The 14,953-nt window shown below is 42.4% G+C and overlaps 1 protein-coding gene across 3 annotated transcripts in view; it reads right to left on the bottom strand.

The window, feature by feature from the left end:
- Positions 1 to 150: 150 nt before the first annotated feature.
- The window catches only part of asap2a (ArfGAP with SH3 domain, ankyrin repeat and PH domain 2a), a 56,967-nt gene continuing 42,164 nt past the window's right edge, over positions 151 to 14,953 (bottom strand). Inside the window, exons 12-29 of one of the 3 annotated variants that reach the window (XR_014890012.1) lie at positions 14,239 to 14,326; positions 13,454 to 13,502; positions 12,999 to 13,165; positions 11,426 to 11,559; positions 10,796 to 10,890; positions 9,693 to 9,882; positions 9,448 to 9,533; positions 8,962 to 9,077; positions 7,502 to 7,569; positions 7,288 to 7,395; positions 6,078 to 6,303; positions 5,435 to 5,575; positions 4,948 to 5,044; positions 4,463 to 4,521; positions 4,273 to 4,352; positions 3,581 to 3,700; positions 2,903 to 2,965; positions 151 to 1,927 (exon numbers count right to left, since the gene is read on the bottom strand). Coding sequence is in view for 2 of the 3 variants with exons in the window: in XM_085257794.1 (XP_085113920.1) it covers positions 1,853 to 1,927; positions 3,581 to 3,700; positions 4,273 to 4,352; positions 4,463 to 4,521; positions 4,948 to 5,044; positions 5,435 to 5,575; positions 6,078 to 6,303; positions 7,288 to 7,395; positions 7,502 to 7,569; positions 8,962 to 9,077; positions 9,448 to 9,533; positions 9,693 to 9,882; positions 10,796 to 10,890; positions 11,426 to 11,559; positions 12,999 to 13,165; positions 13,454 to 13,502; positions 14,239 to 14,326 (1,899 nt within the window). In the remaining variant the exon portion in view is untranslated. The remainder of the gene's footprint in view (positions 1,928 to 2,902; positions 2,966 to 3,580; positions 3,701 to 4,272; positions 4,353 to 4,462; positions 4,522 to 4,947; positions 5,045 to 5,434; positions 5,576 to 6,077; positions 6,304 to 7,287; positions 7,396 to 7,501; positions 7,570 to 8,961; positions 9,078 to 9,447; positions 9,534 to 9,692; positions 9,883 to 10,795; positions 10,891 to 11,425; positions 11,560 to 12,998; positions 13,166 to 13,453; positions 13,503 to 14,238; positions 14,327 to 14,953) is intronic. The other 2 variants (XM_085257795.1, XM_085257794.1) reach the window with 2 other exon arrangements.

Below are 14,953 nucleotides of genomic sequence, written 5' to 3'. Positions count from 1 at the left end.
TGCATTTGCCAGCAGAGGGCGCTCATGAGACATCATTTAACTCTTAGCTTGACAAGATTGTTTTTAAAATGCAGGTCACGAAATATGGTAATGGAAGAAAAAACACTTGCTGCTGGATCACAAACTCTGAAGAAGAAACACACCGACGCCTTGCACTATTTCAGATTTTATTGTTCCAGTTTGTTTGTTTTTCTCCGATTTACTTGCACAACAGAGTTAGGAGTCAATGCAGTGATTCACAGACTGTTAATGAGAATGATTTGAATAGTGTTTGTGTGTGTGCGTGCACACATTAGTATCTGTATTCATGTTTACAGCACACACACAGGCCCAGCTGAGGTTGTGTGACTGCTCATCACCACAGTGCATTAAAAGACATTTACTGCCCGGGTTAACCTGCTTTTTTTTTTTTTTTTCTTCCCCCTCCTTTTATTTTCAATATTTTACATTTAAATATCCACAAACAAAACCTGCTCTATTTACACAAACAGATTTAACAATCCAGTGAGTTAATAATCAACACGGTGGAGAGAGTGCGCATCAGCTACCACCCTCTCGCCATTCACAAATCCACAAAAGGCTCCGATTTCAGGTTAAATGCCTAAATATCAACAATATGAACAGAGAGAAAGTTGCTCTGCAACTAAAATGAAGTTAATTACACTATGTTTAATATTTATTTCACAATGCATTAGATAAACTTGTCTTAAAAGTACTATATGAGGCTTAAGCTGCAGGAAGGGTGTTCCCTCTCTATTTAGCTCATCTGTGAAGAAAAAGTCTCGAGGAAGCAACAAAAGTCACAGAGCGTACTCCCGCTTTTCATCTCATTCCCACGCTCTCATTTTTTTTGCTCCCTGTTATTTGAATATGCTTTCGTTTGCAGCTTATTTCCGTACAGACAAAACATGCACTCGCACATACAAGCACACGCTTCTATTCCTCTAATAAGGCAGATGACAGGCAGAGATGGCCTGAGGTGTCAGGACTCAGCATAAAGGTAATTACTGCCTGTTGCAGCTCCAGTCAGCACTGCATCAGGAGGAAGAAGAGGAGGAATAACTGGAGTGTTGCTTTTGAATATGACCCCCTGCCCCGCAGCTTAAATTGGGGCAGACAGTGTGCATGTGTGGGGGAAAGCCTTGCAGAGGATGCATGTTCCTATTACTCTATGCCGGCTCGGGAAAGTGGACTCTCCCAGGTGTGATGGGCTGGAGGCTATTTTAACATGCAGCATCCCCGTTCTCGATTGCCAGTCAGTCACTGAAATTGGGTCAGGGAAAGGCTCCCTTGGGTGCAACTTCCAGCATATTTTAAGGTTAACTTAGCACCATTAGAAAAACCTCCACACGGGAGGGCTACTACATATGTGGAAAGCTGCACCTAAAAGCAGGCATTTCAGAATTGCTCATGCACAGATATGGAATGTAAGCATGGGGACTAAGTTCACATTGACAGCTGTTAGTAAGTTAAAACACAACGCTGTGATCTTCTCAGTGCTGTCGCTTTAAGGACTGTCTGTATAATGGAGAAAATGGATGACAGGAATCCTGTACATACATGTCAACAAGGGAAAAGACAAGAAAAGTGCATTTATTGTGAGAGGACATTCACTACAATCATCTTTGTTTTGTTTTTCTTTTTTAACTGCAAGCATTAAAACCACAGAGTCCGATGAGTCCCCTGTGACACCCAGACTCGCTGGAGCAGCAGTGACGCTTGAACGAGCTCGCTCAAGACGCCAGCGAAGATGGTGATGATGGTGCCGATGACGTCGACTGCAAACACTGGGGCGATGGTGGATGTTTTGTCGGTGATAGTGGGACGTGTGATACTTCCCGAGTCCCGGATTTCAGTCGGCGATGAAGTGCACAAACGTAACGGGGAAGGCGCCTCTTCTCATTGGCTCGCCTTCGATGTGGCCCAGCTGCGAAGAGCAAAGACAGATGAGACGTGAGGTCGGAGGACGATATGAGGCAGCCATGACAAGAAAACAGAGGGGTTTAGTCTGTTTGGGTAGAAATGCTTAAATTATTTGAGTCAACTAAAGTATACACAGACTTCATCTAAAAGATGGACATAGCCACGGGGAAGTCACCTACTGGCTGACTAAAGTTGTGTAGCCTCAGGCTGAGCGTTTGGACAAACACCTGGATCTGACTGAGCTGTATGCAATAAGACTTGAAGCGTTTACTGAGGTTAGAAATCAAATCAAATGAGCAACAGGGTTTGTTTTTGCACCTGTTTTGGCAATAAGCAGTGCTGCCTCCTGCTGGCCGTTATAAAACAATGCAGCTTTCAGGCACTTCAGCATTGGCTTCACTTTTTTAGAGCAGGAAGCTACGCCCATCTTTAACATACAGTCTACGACAGTACCAAACACCACAGAAAATGACAGAGTAGTTAAAAACAGGTGGGGAAGACTTTTCCAATATTTGTGATTTCAACCCATGTGATTCAGTTTTGAGATTTTAAATCCCAAAACTACTACTTACATACTTCATTGGCTTTTATTGGTGTATATTATAATGCTTGACACAAGTATACTGAGCTAAAAGTGTGAAAATGCACAAATACAGTCCCTCAGTGCTCACAGAGGGGGAAACGAGCATTTGTCATGTGTGCAAGTATCATCAGGATATACAGCAGGCAGCGTTAGAGGCTCTAAAGTGCTTGGATTTAGTTGATATACTTCTATATTTTCTGTGTTTGGCTCAGAATCTAAAAAATACATCTTCAGCTATATGAAAAATGAGCATGTATCCATGTAAATCAATCGGGATTTTGTCAAACAAAACTGAATCAACAGAAACACCATCTAAATCTGCAAAGAGTAATAAAAGGCTACGTCACAACAAACATGAGAGCTTTACATGTAAAAGACTTTCCCCTTTTAAATTACCTTGAGGATAAAGAAGACAGTACCTATTATCTCCATTAAAGACATTTTAAAGGTCGTCTATACCTGAAAGTAAAAAGCTAGGACATGTTTCTGTTCCGATAAAGTTAAATGAAACATGGCAAGTAACAACATCAAATGCTGATCAAAGCTTATCAGAGGAACTACGTCAGAGATAAAAGTCACGTTTTAAACACTGTAAAGCATTCTTTCCTCATTATGCCGGTTTTCTAGAATATTTTCATAGGAAACAGACTTTATATAGTGTATGATAGACCCGTTTGTGCAGCCGCAGCTCTGTGCTGTTATTTGATATCTCAGACACAAAAAGAGTGATAATGTAGCTGGACATAGGACAGAGAGGAAGCATGGCAACGGGGTCCTCGGGGGGAAACTCTGGATCCATGGAGGGACACAAAGTGAGACTGACTAAATACGGTCATATCTGCAGGGGTGGCTCAGAGAAAACAAGTTGCAGCTGGTCAGCGTTCACACAAGGGGCTCCACAGAGGAAGCAGAAGCAGCAGCATTCGGAAAAAGAGGAGGAGGGAATGAGCTCATGGTTTATCAAAGTTACATCCATCAAAGAATGCTTAATATCTCAAATCTGAAAACACGTGCAAACATCCAAGATGCACAAAACAACTTGCACACCGAGTCTTCAACGTGACAGATACTGACCCACCACTCCTGGTCCTCCTCTCCGTCCACCACGATCACCTCGCCCTCGGAGAAGGTCAGCTCATCGGGGTTGTCGGCTACACAGTTGTACATGGCTTTCACTCGCTTTGGCCTCTGCTTCTGGGACACGGGAACAAGCACAGACACACACACAGGATTTCAAGGGCATTTGCGTTAATCTGTGGGATTTTACTTTTTAAATAGCAAACTAAGGCAAAGTTGACGAGAAGATGAGGTTTGTGAATCATCGCGGCACTGCATGGGATTGGACTGGCAAATACCAACAACTAGAAGCCAGCGAGGGGGATTAGTGTACAGACCATGCAAATGAAAGACGTGCACTCTTTTCTGGTTTTTCTAGTCAATTTCAAATCGCTTTGCAATATTAAAACGCTTAAAATGTGCTAACATGAAACACATAATGCCAGCAGTAGCCCTCTCACATGCAGAATAAGGCCAAATTATGGAGTCAGGCTGCAGAAGGGATTGAATTTACAAGCAAGCACTAGAATCACTGAAACAATAGGGAGGGGACTTACACAGCTCTACAAAGGCAGTAAGCCATGAATTAGGAAATAAGCTGCAGATGAGTCTGTACTGCAAACTGAATGAATATGCAAAGTAAAATCTGGATGATAATTAAAGGGGGTGGAGGGGGGGGTTAATTGAAAAAATAAAAATCAGGGACTCACTGGGTATGCTTTCCTCGGCATGGGGGCTGGAGGCAGAGACTGACCTATGGAGTTCTGAGGGCATCCTGGCAGTTCCTTAGCTGGAATGAAAAGGAAATTAGATCACAGTGACAACAAAACTTTCCACGTTTCCAGAGGAGAAACGGGATCTGAGCGAATACTCAAACAACTCACACACAATGTTACTCACATGCTCTTTCTTTAGATTCTGTTCGATTTAGGGGCCCTCTGCTGAAGCTTTTATCATTTCTGGAAATAAAAAAAAGAAGGAAAAAAAGAAGAAGAGTGATAGTCGTACCAAGATGGAGAAAAGAGCTCTTGAGGAAGCTCAAAGGCATTTATCACAACACTATGAGGCCTGTGGGAAGGAAAAAGAAAAAAAAAAAAAAAAAGGACAAAAGGACGACTGTGGAGGAAAGTTATTACTTGTCTGGCTTGATGTGGAGCTTAGCCTAGAAGCTAAAGAAGCGTCTCTATCCACTTGGAAAGAAACGCCACAAAACAAGCAGCCAAAACAAGACACACGACCGCAGTGCACAATCTTCATGTGTATGTGTGAATGCATGAATATTTTTGTGTAGCTCAGAAAGCTCTAGTACATGTCGACACGCCTTTTACATCTAAGGAAATCTAAAACTTTGCTGTGCATAAATAAATGCGCCTTTATGTTCTTACCCTGCGGGAGATTTAGGTGGCACCGCCCGGGACCCCAGTGGCCCCTGACCTGACTTGCTCATGGAGTCAATCTTCATCGCAGTAGGAAGACCCAGAGCTGGAACACAGCAATCCTTTGCTTTAGCTCATTTGTTTACAGTGTGAAGAAAAATGTGACTAAGCTGATGTTGTGATGAGTCAGGAAGTCTGGTTTTAAATAGATCAACTGATAAATTAAGGTCAGAAGAACCTTTGACATATGCATGTGGAAAGAAAAGAAAACTGAACGTGAGCTAAGTGCATGTGTCGATTATGTAAATGAAACATTTAACAGCTTTCTTCCAGTAAAATGTTTTATTAGACGCTGAGAAGAGCTGCGATCCAAACACATCTATAAAATGTCCACTACGTCTTATTAAATCACTTCACTGTAGCTCTGGTCAAGACTGAGAACGAGTTTCTATGCCTTAAAGGCAGCATTTAAGCGTGCACAAAACTGGGGCCATACCTCCAGTGGAAGTGAGCCTCATGGGCGGCGGCGGAGGATGCATGTTAGGGGGGTCTGAGGACGACCTCTGTCGGCCAGTCAGGTCTAAAGGACTGGGCTTCCAGGTGCTGGACGCTGAGCCTCCCGGGCCGGACAACTGGACTGGAGACGAGATGGGGAAAAAGGAGATGGGGGTTATTAAAATGAAAAAGAAGGGAGACTAAGAGAGAGCAGGGCTGTTTGCCAGAACCAGCGTCCACTAATAAAGTCAAGTCGTTTCCATTTCAGTGTAATTGAGAGCGACGGTTAATGAGGGCAATGAATGCCGAGGCTGAGAGCTGTGGGGACGTGAGGGGGGCGACACAGCTGGCTGTTCGTCCTCTGCTCTGTTGGCAGCACTCCAAACAGACACTAATGGTATTATAGGCCGACTGTGGCAAGTCACTAGATTTTATTTATTGATTTTTTTTATTCATATCACTTCCTTATAGGCAGGCAAAGAGGCCAGCTTCAGAAGAAGTGAGGTTATCTGTGTTATCTGGAGAATGAGATCATCTTTTTCCATTCATATAAACTGTAACAGATTTATTAAATGCCTGCCGGTGTGTTTCGCTCACAGTGGTTTCTACCTACATTCGCCTTTATTTCTCCTGTCTGAGCTTACCCAGGTTCCTCGGGGGCAGAGGTGGAGCAGAGTTGGTGGTGGGCTGAGGGGGGTTTGTGTTGACTATGGTGCCGTAAGTCTCGTTGTTGACCAGGTTGGGCATGAAGAGGCGCTGCTTGTCCTTAGCTTCACGGCCGGCGGAGCCGAGGCCGGACTGTACGTGGTGGGAGTTACTGCTCGGAGTGTAACAGCTGACCGGTCGCTCGTCTCTCCGATGGGGGCTCGGCTGAGGGGAGGCATGCATGTGAGGATGTGAGCATTACAGTTACACAATGTGAGACAGGAGCACATCATATATGATTAACCTAGGTACCATGCACTTTACACATGCACCACAATCATGAACTTTTTATTGACATTACTTGACATAGGTGCACGTGAGCATTCATAGTGAAGTATGGCTGTCATGTGACTCCTGCACGCTCTGCGCAGGCAGCAATGTCCCAGTCATGGGACTTTGTCTTTGCCTTTTAATAAAGCTTCTCACTAATCTTCTAGCATTACTTTGAATGATTATTTTAGTATTTAGGAGATTTCTCATTTGGCTACAACACTTCAACAAAGGCAACAACACAACAAAAATAAAATTAAAACATGGTTATTCCCCCCCAAAAATTGAACCAGTTTCAGTTATCTGATGAGTTTTCAATAATGAACTCAGGTCCAATCAAATCTAAGTGGCAACTTTCAGGGTTTGAAAAATCAAGCCAGCGCCAAAGCTGCAGTTCCTCGAATGGCCACTTGAGGCAGGTTAACTCCTGCATTAAAATGCACCATTTCTCCTCCTAGATATATATAAGGCTCCTGTGTTAAAATTCAGCCTTGAAAACAACATGTTTAACTATCAATAATTAAACTTGTCCAAAATCCAATCACATTCAATCATTTCAGGCAGCAAGAATGACAAAGCGCATTAAAAAGCACAAAGGAAATAAGGAGTTTAGTGTTTAATTTAAGGAGATTGTATTTAGTGGAAACAAAATAAAATAAACCTCTTGCAGAAATTCAGAGCTCTTCAGGTTGTTTTTCACAGCAGCCTCACTACAAAGCTGATTTGATCTCTCTCTCAAGCGTTAGTCGTTTTCATCCCTTTCATGTTTGTTTGTTTGTTTGTCTCTTTATCACTTTTTTAAAACTTTTTTTGTCTTGAAATCTTTAAAAAAAAAAAAAGAAAAAAGGAACTATTACTATTCACAAAAGCATCCCTCACCTTCTCATCCAGATCCTCGTCGCTCTCATCCAGGTCTTCGTGCTGCAGGCACCATTCATACTCGACGTGGACGTGGGCGTTGAATTTTCCTGCCAGTGCTTGGTTCAGCTGTAAACACATACGTACGGAAACGCAAATGACTGACAGCTCTTACATTTCACGAAGCGACGATGTGCTTGCAGGATTAAGCCAAGTCTAAACATAGTAAGCTCACCAGCTCCTCACACTGTAGGTGTTTGAGCCTTCGAGCGATATCCAGCGGTGTCTCCCCGGCCTCATTAGCTAGAAGGCAAAACAACAGACACATATAATCACTGTTGTACTCACAAGCCACATGAGCACAAACACACGGCCCATTTTCTCCCTTTCCTGTCACTGTGACAAGACAAATGTATAATTAAACAGTTTCCCACACCGAGCATCTCTCTGGTGTCTCTCTGTGCTCCGTCTCCATTCATTTGTTATCTGGCTGTTTTGTTTGATTTCAGAGCAGAGCAGAGCAGAGCAGAAAGATAAGTGCTGTGAGAAAAAGTTGCCACGGCTTGTTTTCTGGGAACCAAGTGTGAGATGAAGATAGGCCACCAGAGAAAACAAACTCCCGGACTCAAAAGTCTCACTCAAAAGCAACTTTATAAATACGAGCAGCTTTCGTGTATTAAGCACACTGTTATGAAGAAATTCCATTGCAGTGGCCTCTATATAATGTGCAAAAGTCTTGAGCCACCCCTCATTTCTTTATATTTTACTAGTAAATAGGTGCAGCAATAAGAACATTGCCATGCTGATTAGAAGTTTTTCCTATGGTATTGCACGCAAGTGACTTTTCTATATTCAGTTCTGACCAGATCACAAAGCATGACGCCATGTTTTACACTCACTGTGCCCCTCATGGTCTCCTCCACACAAACTGATGATTTTATCATTTCATTACTATATAAGATCTATTTTCATTGATTCTTTAGTCCAGTTCTTGCATAATACGGCACACCTCAGCCTTTTCTCTCAGTTTCCCTTCCTTAAGAATGGCTTCTGACACCACTTCAGACCTAAAATCAATTCTTTGCCAAGTCGTATGTTATATGTAGGCAGAAAAAATGGTTCATCCCTTAAGTTAGGTGCTTTTTTTTTTTTTAAAGCTCGAATGATTCAGAAGTCAGTGTTAAGTGGCTTAACACACAAAAAAATAATACTCTGAAAATGATCAAGTACAAGGAGTGGATTGAAAATGATAGAAAATTGTCCTAAAAGGCCCTTTTTGACAATTTTAGAAAGCTTTGGAGAGCTAGTGCTTAAACCAGTTAATATTACAACTATAAGAAAGTCTAACTCCTTGAAATCCAAATATCAAGAAATGAGGGGGGGCTTCAGACTTTTGCACAGTGCAATAATGTGCAATTTAAACTGTACTGTGATCAAGTTTAATCTGCAAAATTGTTTTTTTTGTGCTTGTGATTCCTGATTAAAATGACCGGTGTCTCACGCTGTCAGAAAAATGTAAAGGACTAAATGTACAGGGAGAGAAATAGATGGACATGGAAACACCCAAAGCACAATTACCTCAAAACTGTAATTACAATATTTCAGTCCTTGCACTTTGTTAGCTGCTGCAGAAAAAGAACAATGGACTGTTGATGCACTGCGGCTGTGCTGTTTGTTTCTGGTGTTTTTCCTTACCAATCTCTATGGAGGCTTTCCCCCGCAGCAGCAGCTTCAGACATTCACTGTTGTCAGTCAGGCAGCAGTAGTGCAGCGCTGTGCTGCCTTTGGCTGTCTGCTTATCCAAATTTAAACTTCCAGGGAAGAGAAACAAAGAGGGGAAAAACTTTAAATCCCAACACAGAGGATATAAAATCCAGCTTTCTTCTGTCCTGCCTCAGTGCTCCATAAGACCAGGGAGTAGTTTTGCCAATACAAACACTTTCTGTAAAATTGTGTTTTTAGCACGCAAACCACAGCAAAACAAAGCTCTATTGTTGTTTTTAATGCATCATTGTTATTATTAAGCAAATAGTTTCTGTCCATAGAGAAAAGAGAGTTAACAGAAAAAAAGTGGATGTCAAGAAACCAGCAGGACTGAAAATAAGCTTTTGGTCTTTTTATGATGGTCTGACAGACCATCTCAGCATATTGATTTCTGGTTGCCTTCAGTGCTGTGTTTACCTGTTCTGAGTGAGGAAGTCGACGATGTGAAGGGACGTTCTGTCCACTAGCCTCACCGCTAGATGAAGAGCCGTCTCTCCTTGTTCCTGAAATAAAACGATCAAGCATTTGCATGAAATCTCTGGAACGTGTGGTGGATTTCAGGTTCATGGAAGGAGATAGAGAGCAATAATAATGCCACAGATTATTATAAATAGGAGGAGAAACGGTACGCAGGAAAATGTTAACATATGTTGTGCACTGACATGCCCGTTGGCCAGAGGAATGGGCTCCATGAGGTCCACCCCCTCAGCGTAGACTTGGATGAGGGAGAAGATGTCTCGGGCCTTCACTGCGTCGCACAGCGTGTGAAGCCGCGACATCGCATCCGGACACTTCTTCTTGGCGAAACGTTTCTCCGTGTATTTGGCTGTGATGAAGTCTTTCCTCGCCTGCCTGGGGGAGAACACGAGGACACAGATGCTCTTAGCATGTCATCTTGGAATATGCCCGTGCCATCAGGGAAGAAAAAAATCCATTGATGGAAAAACTAATCTGCTGTCTTCATTTTTTTAATCTTGCTGAACCTGGAACTTATCAGCTCTAGCAGCTGAAGTGACCCCAGATCATCACTCTGGCCCTTGTAGGGTGGACGCCAGGCATAAAGGGTGCATGACCATATCTTCCTCTCTTCTTACCTCAATGTACCCATCACTCTGGAACAGGCTAAATCTGGAGTAATCAGATCACACAACCTTTTTCTATTGCTCCAGAGCTGAATCTCACACTGAAACCCTTTTCTCCGATTAGTCTCACTGGCAAGTGGTTTTCTTAAGGCTATCCAGCTGCTTAGCCCCAAACCCTTGAGTCCTCTTTGCACCGTGCATGTGGAAATGCTCTTATTTTCACTATCATTAACAAGAGCCATGAATTCTGCTAATGTTTAGCGATCTACGACCATCCAATCAAAAGTTAGAATCATTCAAGATTTTCTTCCCCCCAATCACACTTCTTCCCTCAAGACAACACCTCAACACTACCTTTCCAGGTTTCAATAATGCATTAAACTGTTCTTTCAGAAGTCGCCTTAATTGTTCTCACTCTGAGGATCAAAAACAGCTTTTGTGATTATGATAAAAAGTTGATCAGATTTCAGATTATTTTCTTAGTTTTTTTTTAAAACAGAAGAGATAATCAATAAAAACATGTCAAACTTGTTACTTAAAATGTGTTAAAGGGTCACATAAAAGGATCGCAAATCGATGTGTAGAGTGTAAACTGAGATCAGTGAGGAGACGGGAGCAGCAGAAGAGCTATGGAGGTGAGGTGAGGGGATAGAGGAAGAATGGAGTGTGAGGGGGTGACTTACATGTCACTGGCCGGGTTGGGTTTCACCACGTTTTCAGCGCTTAAACAAGCCTCCATGATTTCATTAAAGCCTACATTCCCCACATTCTTGGCCAGCTGTGGAACACGAACACACACACACACACACACAGTAATTAAAACTAGTTATGTGTCATTTTCTGAGCCACATCGATTAACTCAAAAGTCATCAGCTCCAATCACGCCCCCACCGGGAGGCAGGAGACATCCTGAGCTCCAAGTGTGGAGCCTCACAGACTCCACAACGCCCCGTCTGACTGTGGCCAACATGACTGGCGTCTTAACACCAGGGAAAGCAATGATGGCTGGAAGCATTTAATCCCGACCGTCCCTTAGGCAGTAAATCACTACTCCAAACGGTGATTAGAAAAGCCAAACAAAATCTCAGCTATTCTGAGTGTGCAGACTTCCAGAGGTCTTTTAAAGAGGAAGACGCAAAAGGCACTGTAAGGCTTCTCATTTTCACCCAATCTTTATTTACTGTCCACCTGTCCTTAAAATCTCCCTCTATTTTTTCCCTTTCTTGTTTCATTTTCCAAGCTTATCCTGCTTAAAATATTCCAGAGAGCTCTGGATAAGAAAAAGAGGAACAAGAAGATGGGTAGTGATTTACCAAGAGCTCTGAGGTGCTGAGTACATCCAGTGTGAGGGACTGGATCCGCGAGTAGTGGACTCCCAGCTCCCTGTGTATCCCTGAGCATTCAATGCAGGTGAGGATGCCCAGGTTGGTGGATAGCCATGTCGGGTCTGTTAAGGGGTAAAAAAGGAAAGATCATTGTAAAGAAAATGGAGAAAAAGGGACATAAACAATGCATGAGTGACATGAGAGAGGAGTGTATGTGGGTGAAAAGCACTGAAGCAGAAGTCACTTCAGCAGCCTGTGAGCCAACTTTGATGTGTCCTTGTGGAAATCCAATGGCTGCCTGAAAAGCCTTTTACTAACACTAACACACTGTCACAGGAAAGTGACCGAGCTGGACTTCTTACTCTGTGCATGTGTAGGTATATGTGCCTGCCGTACGTACATACTATAATAAAGTACAGATCTGTGGTGGGGGTATTTCATGGGTTTGGGGGATTTCACAAAACTAATTTCAAGGTTGTGGCAGAATATTTCCTCAGGGGAACCACTCTAAGAGTTTTCAATACGAGGAATTTATACCACTGGTGTGCATGAATTACACTACCCGCTCCCCGTAAGTACTGTATACTACATTAAATTACAGCAAACACTTTGCCAAAGCAGTGTGCACATGTCTGATCTGCCTCCAGGCAGGCTTCTAAGTGTCCGCTGCCTTTAGGAATCGAGGATACAAGCGGAAGGATGTTAAAGTCAATGTTGCTTTTTCCAGAAAATCTGATCGTGACTGCAGAACTGTGGAGATTTCTGATTTGATCCAGTCCCCTGTGTCAGGAGATTTAAATAATTAATGAAGTTATCGGCTGCTGTGCTGTGTAAAATGCACTCGGTGCGGCTCTATTTGGAACAATACTCTTAGGGTCCACTGTATATGCATTCACTAAGATCCCAGCTGTAAGCAAGACAGAAAAAAAAACACCTGAAATTATATAAGAGTAATATTTGAAGCTAAATGTAAAGACTTAAAAATCTTTAATCCGAATGATGTTTAAGGAATTGAAGAAATCGGAAGATCCTCATGACTGGAGACCCACCAACTATGTGCGCACGCCAGCCTACTAAAATTTGAGATCGTTATGGTTTCTGAATTACTACAATTTGAGGTCTACACAACAGCAGTTACGCAATCGTGTCTTTCCCATAAATCATCTCTTAGTACACGAACACATAAACAAGTTCTTCAGGGAAAAAGGAGCTGATACTGGAGGAAAATCCCAGGAAATCCTGAGTTCTCAACGCCTGTTATTCAACCCAATCTGGTCCATTTATGAAAGTAAATGAGCTGGCATCACTATGCTTTCAATTATAAAAACAAAACAAAACATGAAAAGCATGTAAACCTTGTATTTAAATGGAAAAAAGGCATACTTAGTCGTTTCTGGTCTTAAAAAGCTGCTTGTATAAGAGTTTAGCATAATCTAAATTGTGGGATATCACATAATGATCATGTAAGATTCAAAACATAGTTAGTTTTCCATTTGTTTAGGCTTAAATTGAACTTTATTAAGGCATCTGAGGGTTTCCCCCGTCCAACTGTGCCACTCACTCGGGGCTCCGCAGTCACAGCAAACATCATTTCCTATCATCCGCTTGACTTCCCCCAGTATCGCCTTGGTCAGCTCCTGCACGATGTTGTTCTCGCCGACATGATGGTCCCCTTTAAAAGCTTGATTTAACGCCTCCTCCTTACTGTTCTGTAGCACCGAGATCCAGCTGCAGGAGGGACAGAGTAAAGGATCACGGGAGACATGAGTCGGGCAGATGAAAAGAGGAAAAATGACAAAAGGAGAAGCACGGGGAGGAGAAGGGGGGAAAGTGGGTAAAAACAGGCGCAGCTAAGGCAGACACGGGGGGTTCAGACTGGAGTAAAAGGGCAGTTAATGGGCATGAGGTGGGAGGTAAAGTGACTGAGTGTGTGTCAGGGAGGAAGTGTGTGGAAAGCATTGGAGGTGATAAACAGGCGCACCCACACACAAGAGGAAGGAAGGGAAAAGCACTTACATCTGACAGTCCTGGTCGTCCTCGGCCTGAAAGTGATACGTTCTGTCATCTAAAAACAAAAAAAAGAAAGGAAACAAATGATGGAATAGAAAAGATGAGCGGGAGAAAAAAACTGAAGAGGAAGAAGATCAGTCAAAGAGCTGCAGATATGCAGTAAAAAGCTTTGAGTGATTCTCTCCAGAGGGCATTAAAGTGCTCAAGTGAAAGGTCAGACTGAGGGCGCGCTGCAAAACAAAAACATAAAGTACGAGTGTTTCCATCTTCACATGGGAGTTTTTTATACAACTAAATGAAAGGAAACTTAAACTGTGTTATATCCCTAAAGCCTGAAGTTTAGTCTTCATTTAAATAGCCACAAACTGCCATGTTTGTCACATGATCATCACACAGATCATCCCTCTCTCCATCCTCCTTTCCTGCCATCTCTTTATGACCAGACTTCCAAGCAAGTGTTATTTGAATATTTGTTCGCCAGAAACAAACAAAAGAAAGCAACATTGTAGCCTTTCAATCTCTCTCAGCCATGAAAGCAATTATTCGACCATCATTTTGCTCTTTGGTATTTGAGTCTAGTCTACACGCTGGATTCAGATGCGTCAGACGTGTTAATATTGTCTCTTAATCATCTCTGTTTTCTGCTGCATGGGAAATAATTGAAATCTGCTCAGCTACATAACAAATCTCAGCCAGCTGCTGCTCGAAGCCAATTAAACAGAGGCATTTGGTTACAACAACACACTGGAGAACACAGGCGGCAGAAAGCAAAGAGAAGAGGCTGAACGTACGTGATATGAGGTCAAAACTCCGCTTCTCTTCAGGATTGTGTTTCACCTGGCAGGTGAGCAGGTTGAGTTTAGCTGGTGGCCGGTTAGCCTATGAAAGAGAGACAGATGGAGGGAGGGAAAGAAAGGAAAGGGGGAGAAGGAGAAAAATGAGAGAACAAGTGAGCAGGAGTGTTGGTTTAAGTGTATCTGACTGTTGCTGGAGCCAAACAGAACATCTGATAAGCAGCTCTGTGAGAGATGAACCGTGTCAGCGAGAGGGGTTGACCGAATCTTTAATGTAAATGAGCCGAGTGAACTGAAACTCCGAGGAGTGTAAACTTGCAGACTTTGTCCTTTGATCTGTGGAAAATGTAAATGTGCAGTTCAGTTTTTGCCTATTTGTCATATTTCAGATCATCAAAGCAATTTAAAATCAGCCGGCTGAATATAAAATGCAGTTTTTTAAATGATAATTTAATTCAATTAAAGGAGGAAAAAAGTTATCCAAACTCACCTCCCCCTGTGTGAAAAAGCCATTGTCCTCTAAACCTAATAACCTCAATCAGAGATGGACTATTAAAAAAAAAAAAAAAAAAAAAAAAAATCATAATTTAACAAGGGGGCAATCACTTTTTTCCCTTCTTTTGGATAGATTTCCCCTTAAATAAATAAAAATGATCATTTAAAAACTTTAAAAAAACACTGAACACACTGAAGTGTGTTAAAAGTGTGTGAA

This window comes from Mchenga conophoros, linkage group LG19 (assembly GCF_057382185.1).
Source record: "Mchenga conophoros isolate Kocher_MC1m ecotype Shallow Benthic linkage group LG19, M_conophoros_male_GT1.1, whole genome shotgun sequence".
In the NCBI taxonomy this organism is placed as follows: domain Eukaryota; kingdom Metazoa; phylum Chordata; class Actinopteri; order Cichliformes; family Cichlidae; genus Mchenga; species Mchenga conophoros.
Note: the sequence above shows the minus strand (reverse complement) of the source record. Positions and strands in the feature narration are given on the sequence as shown.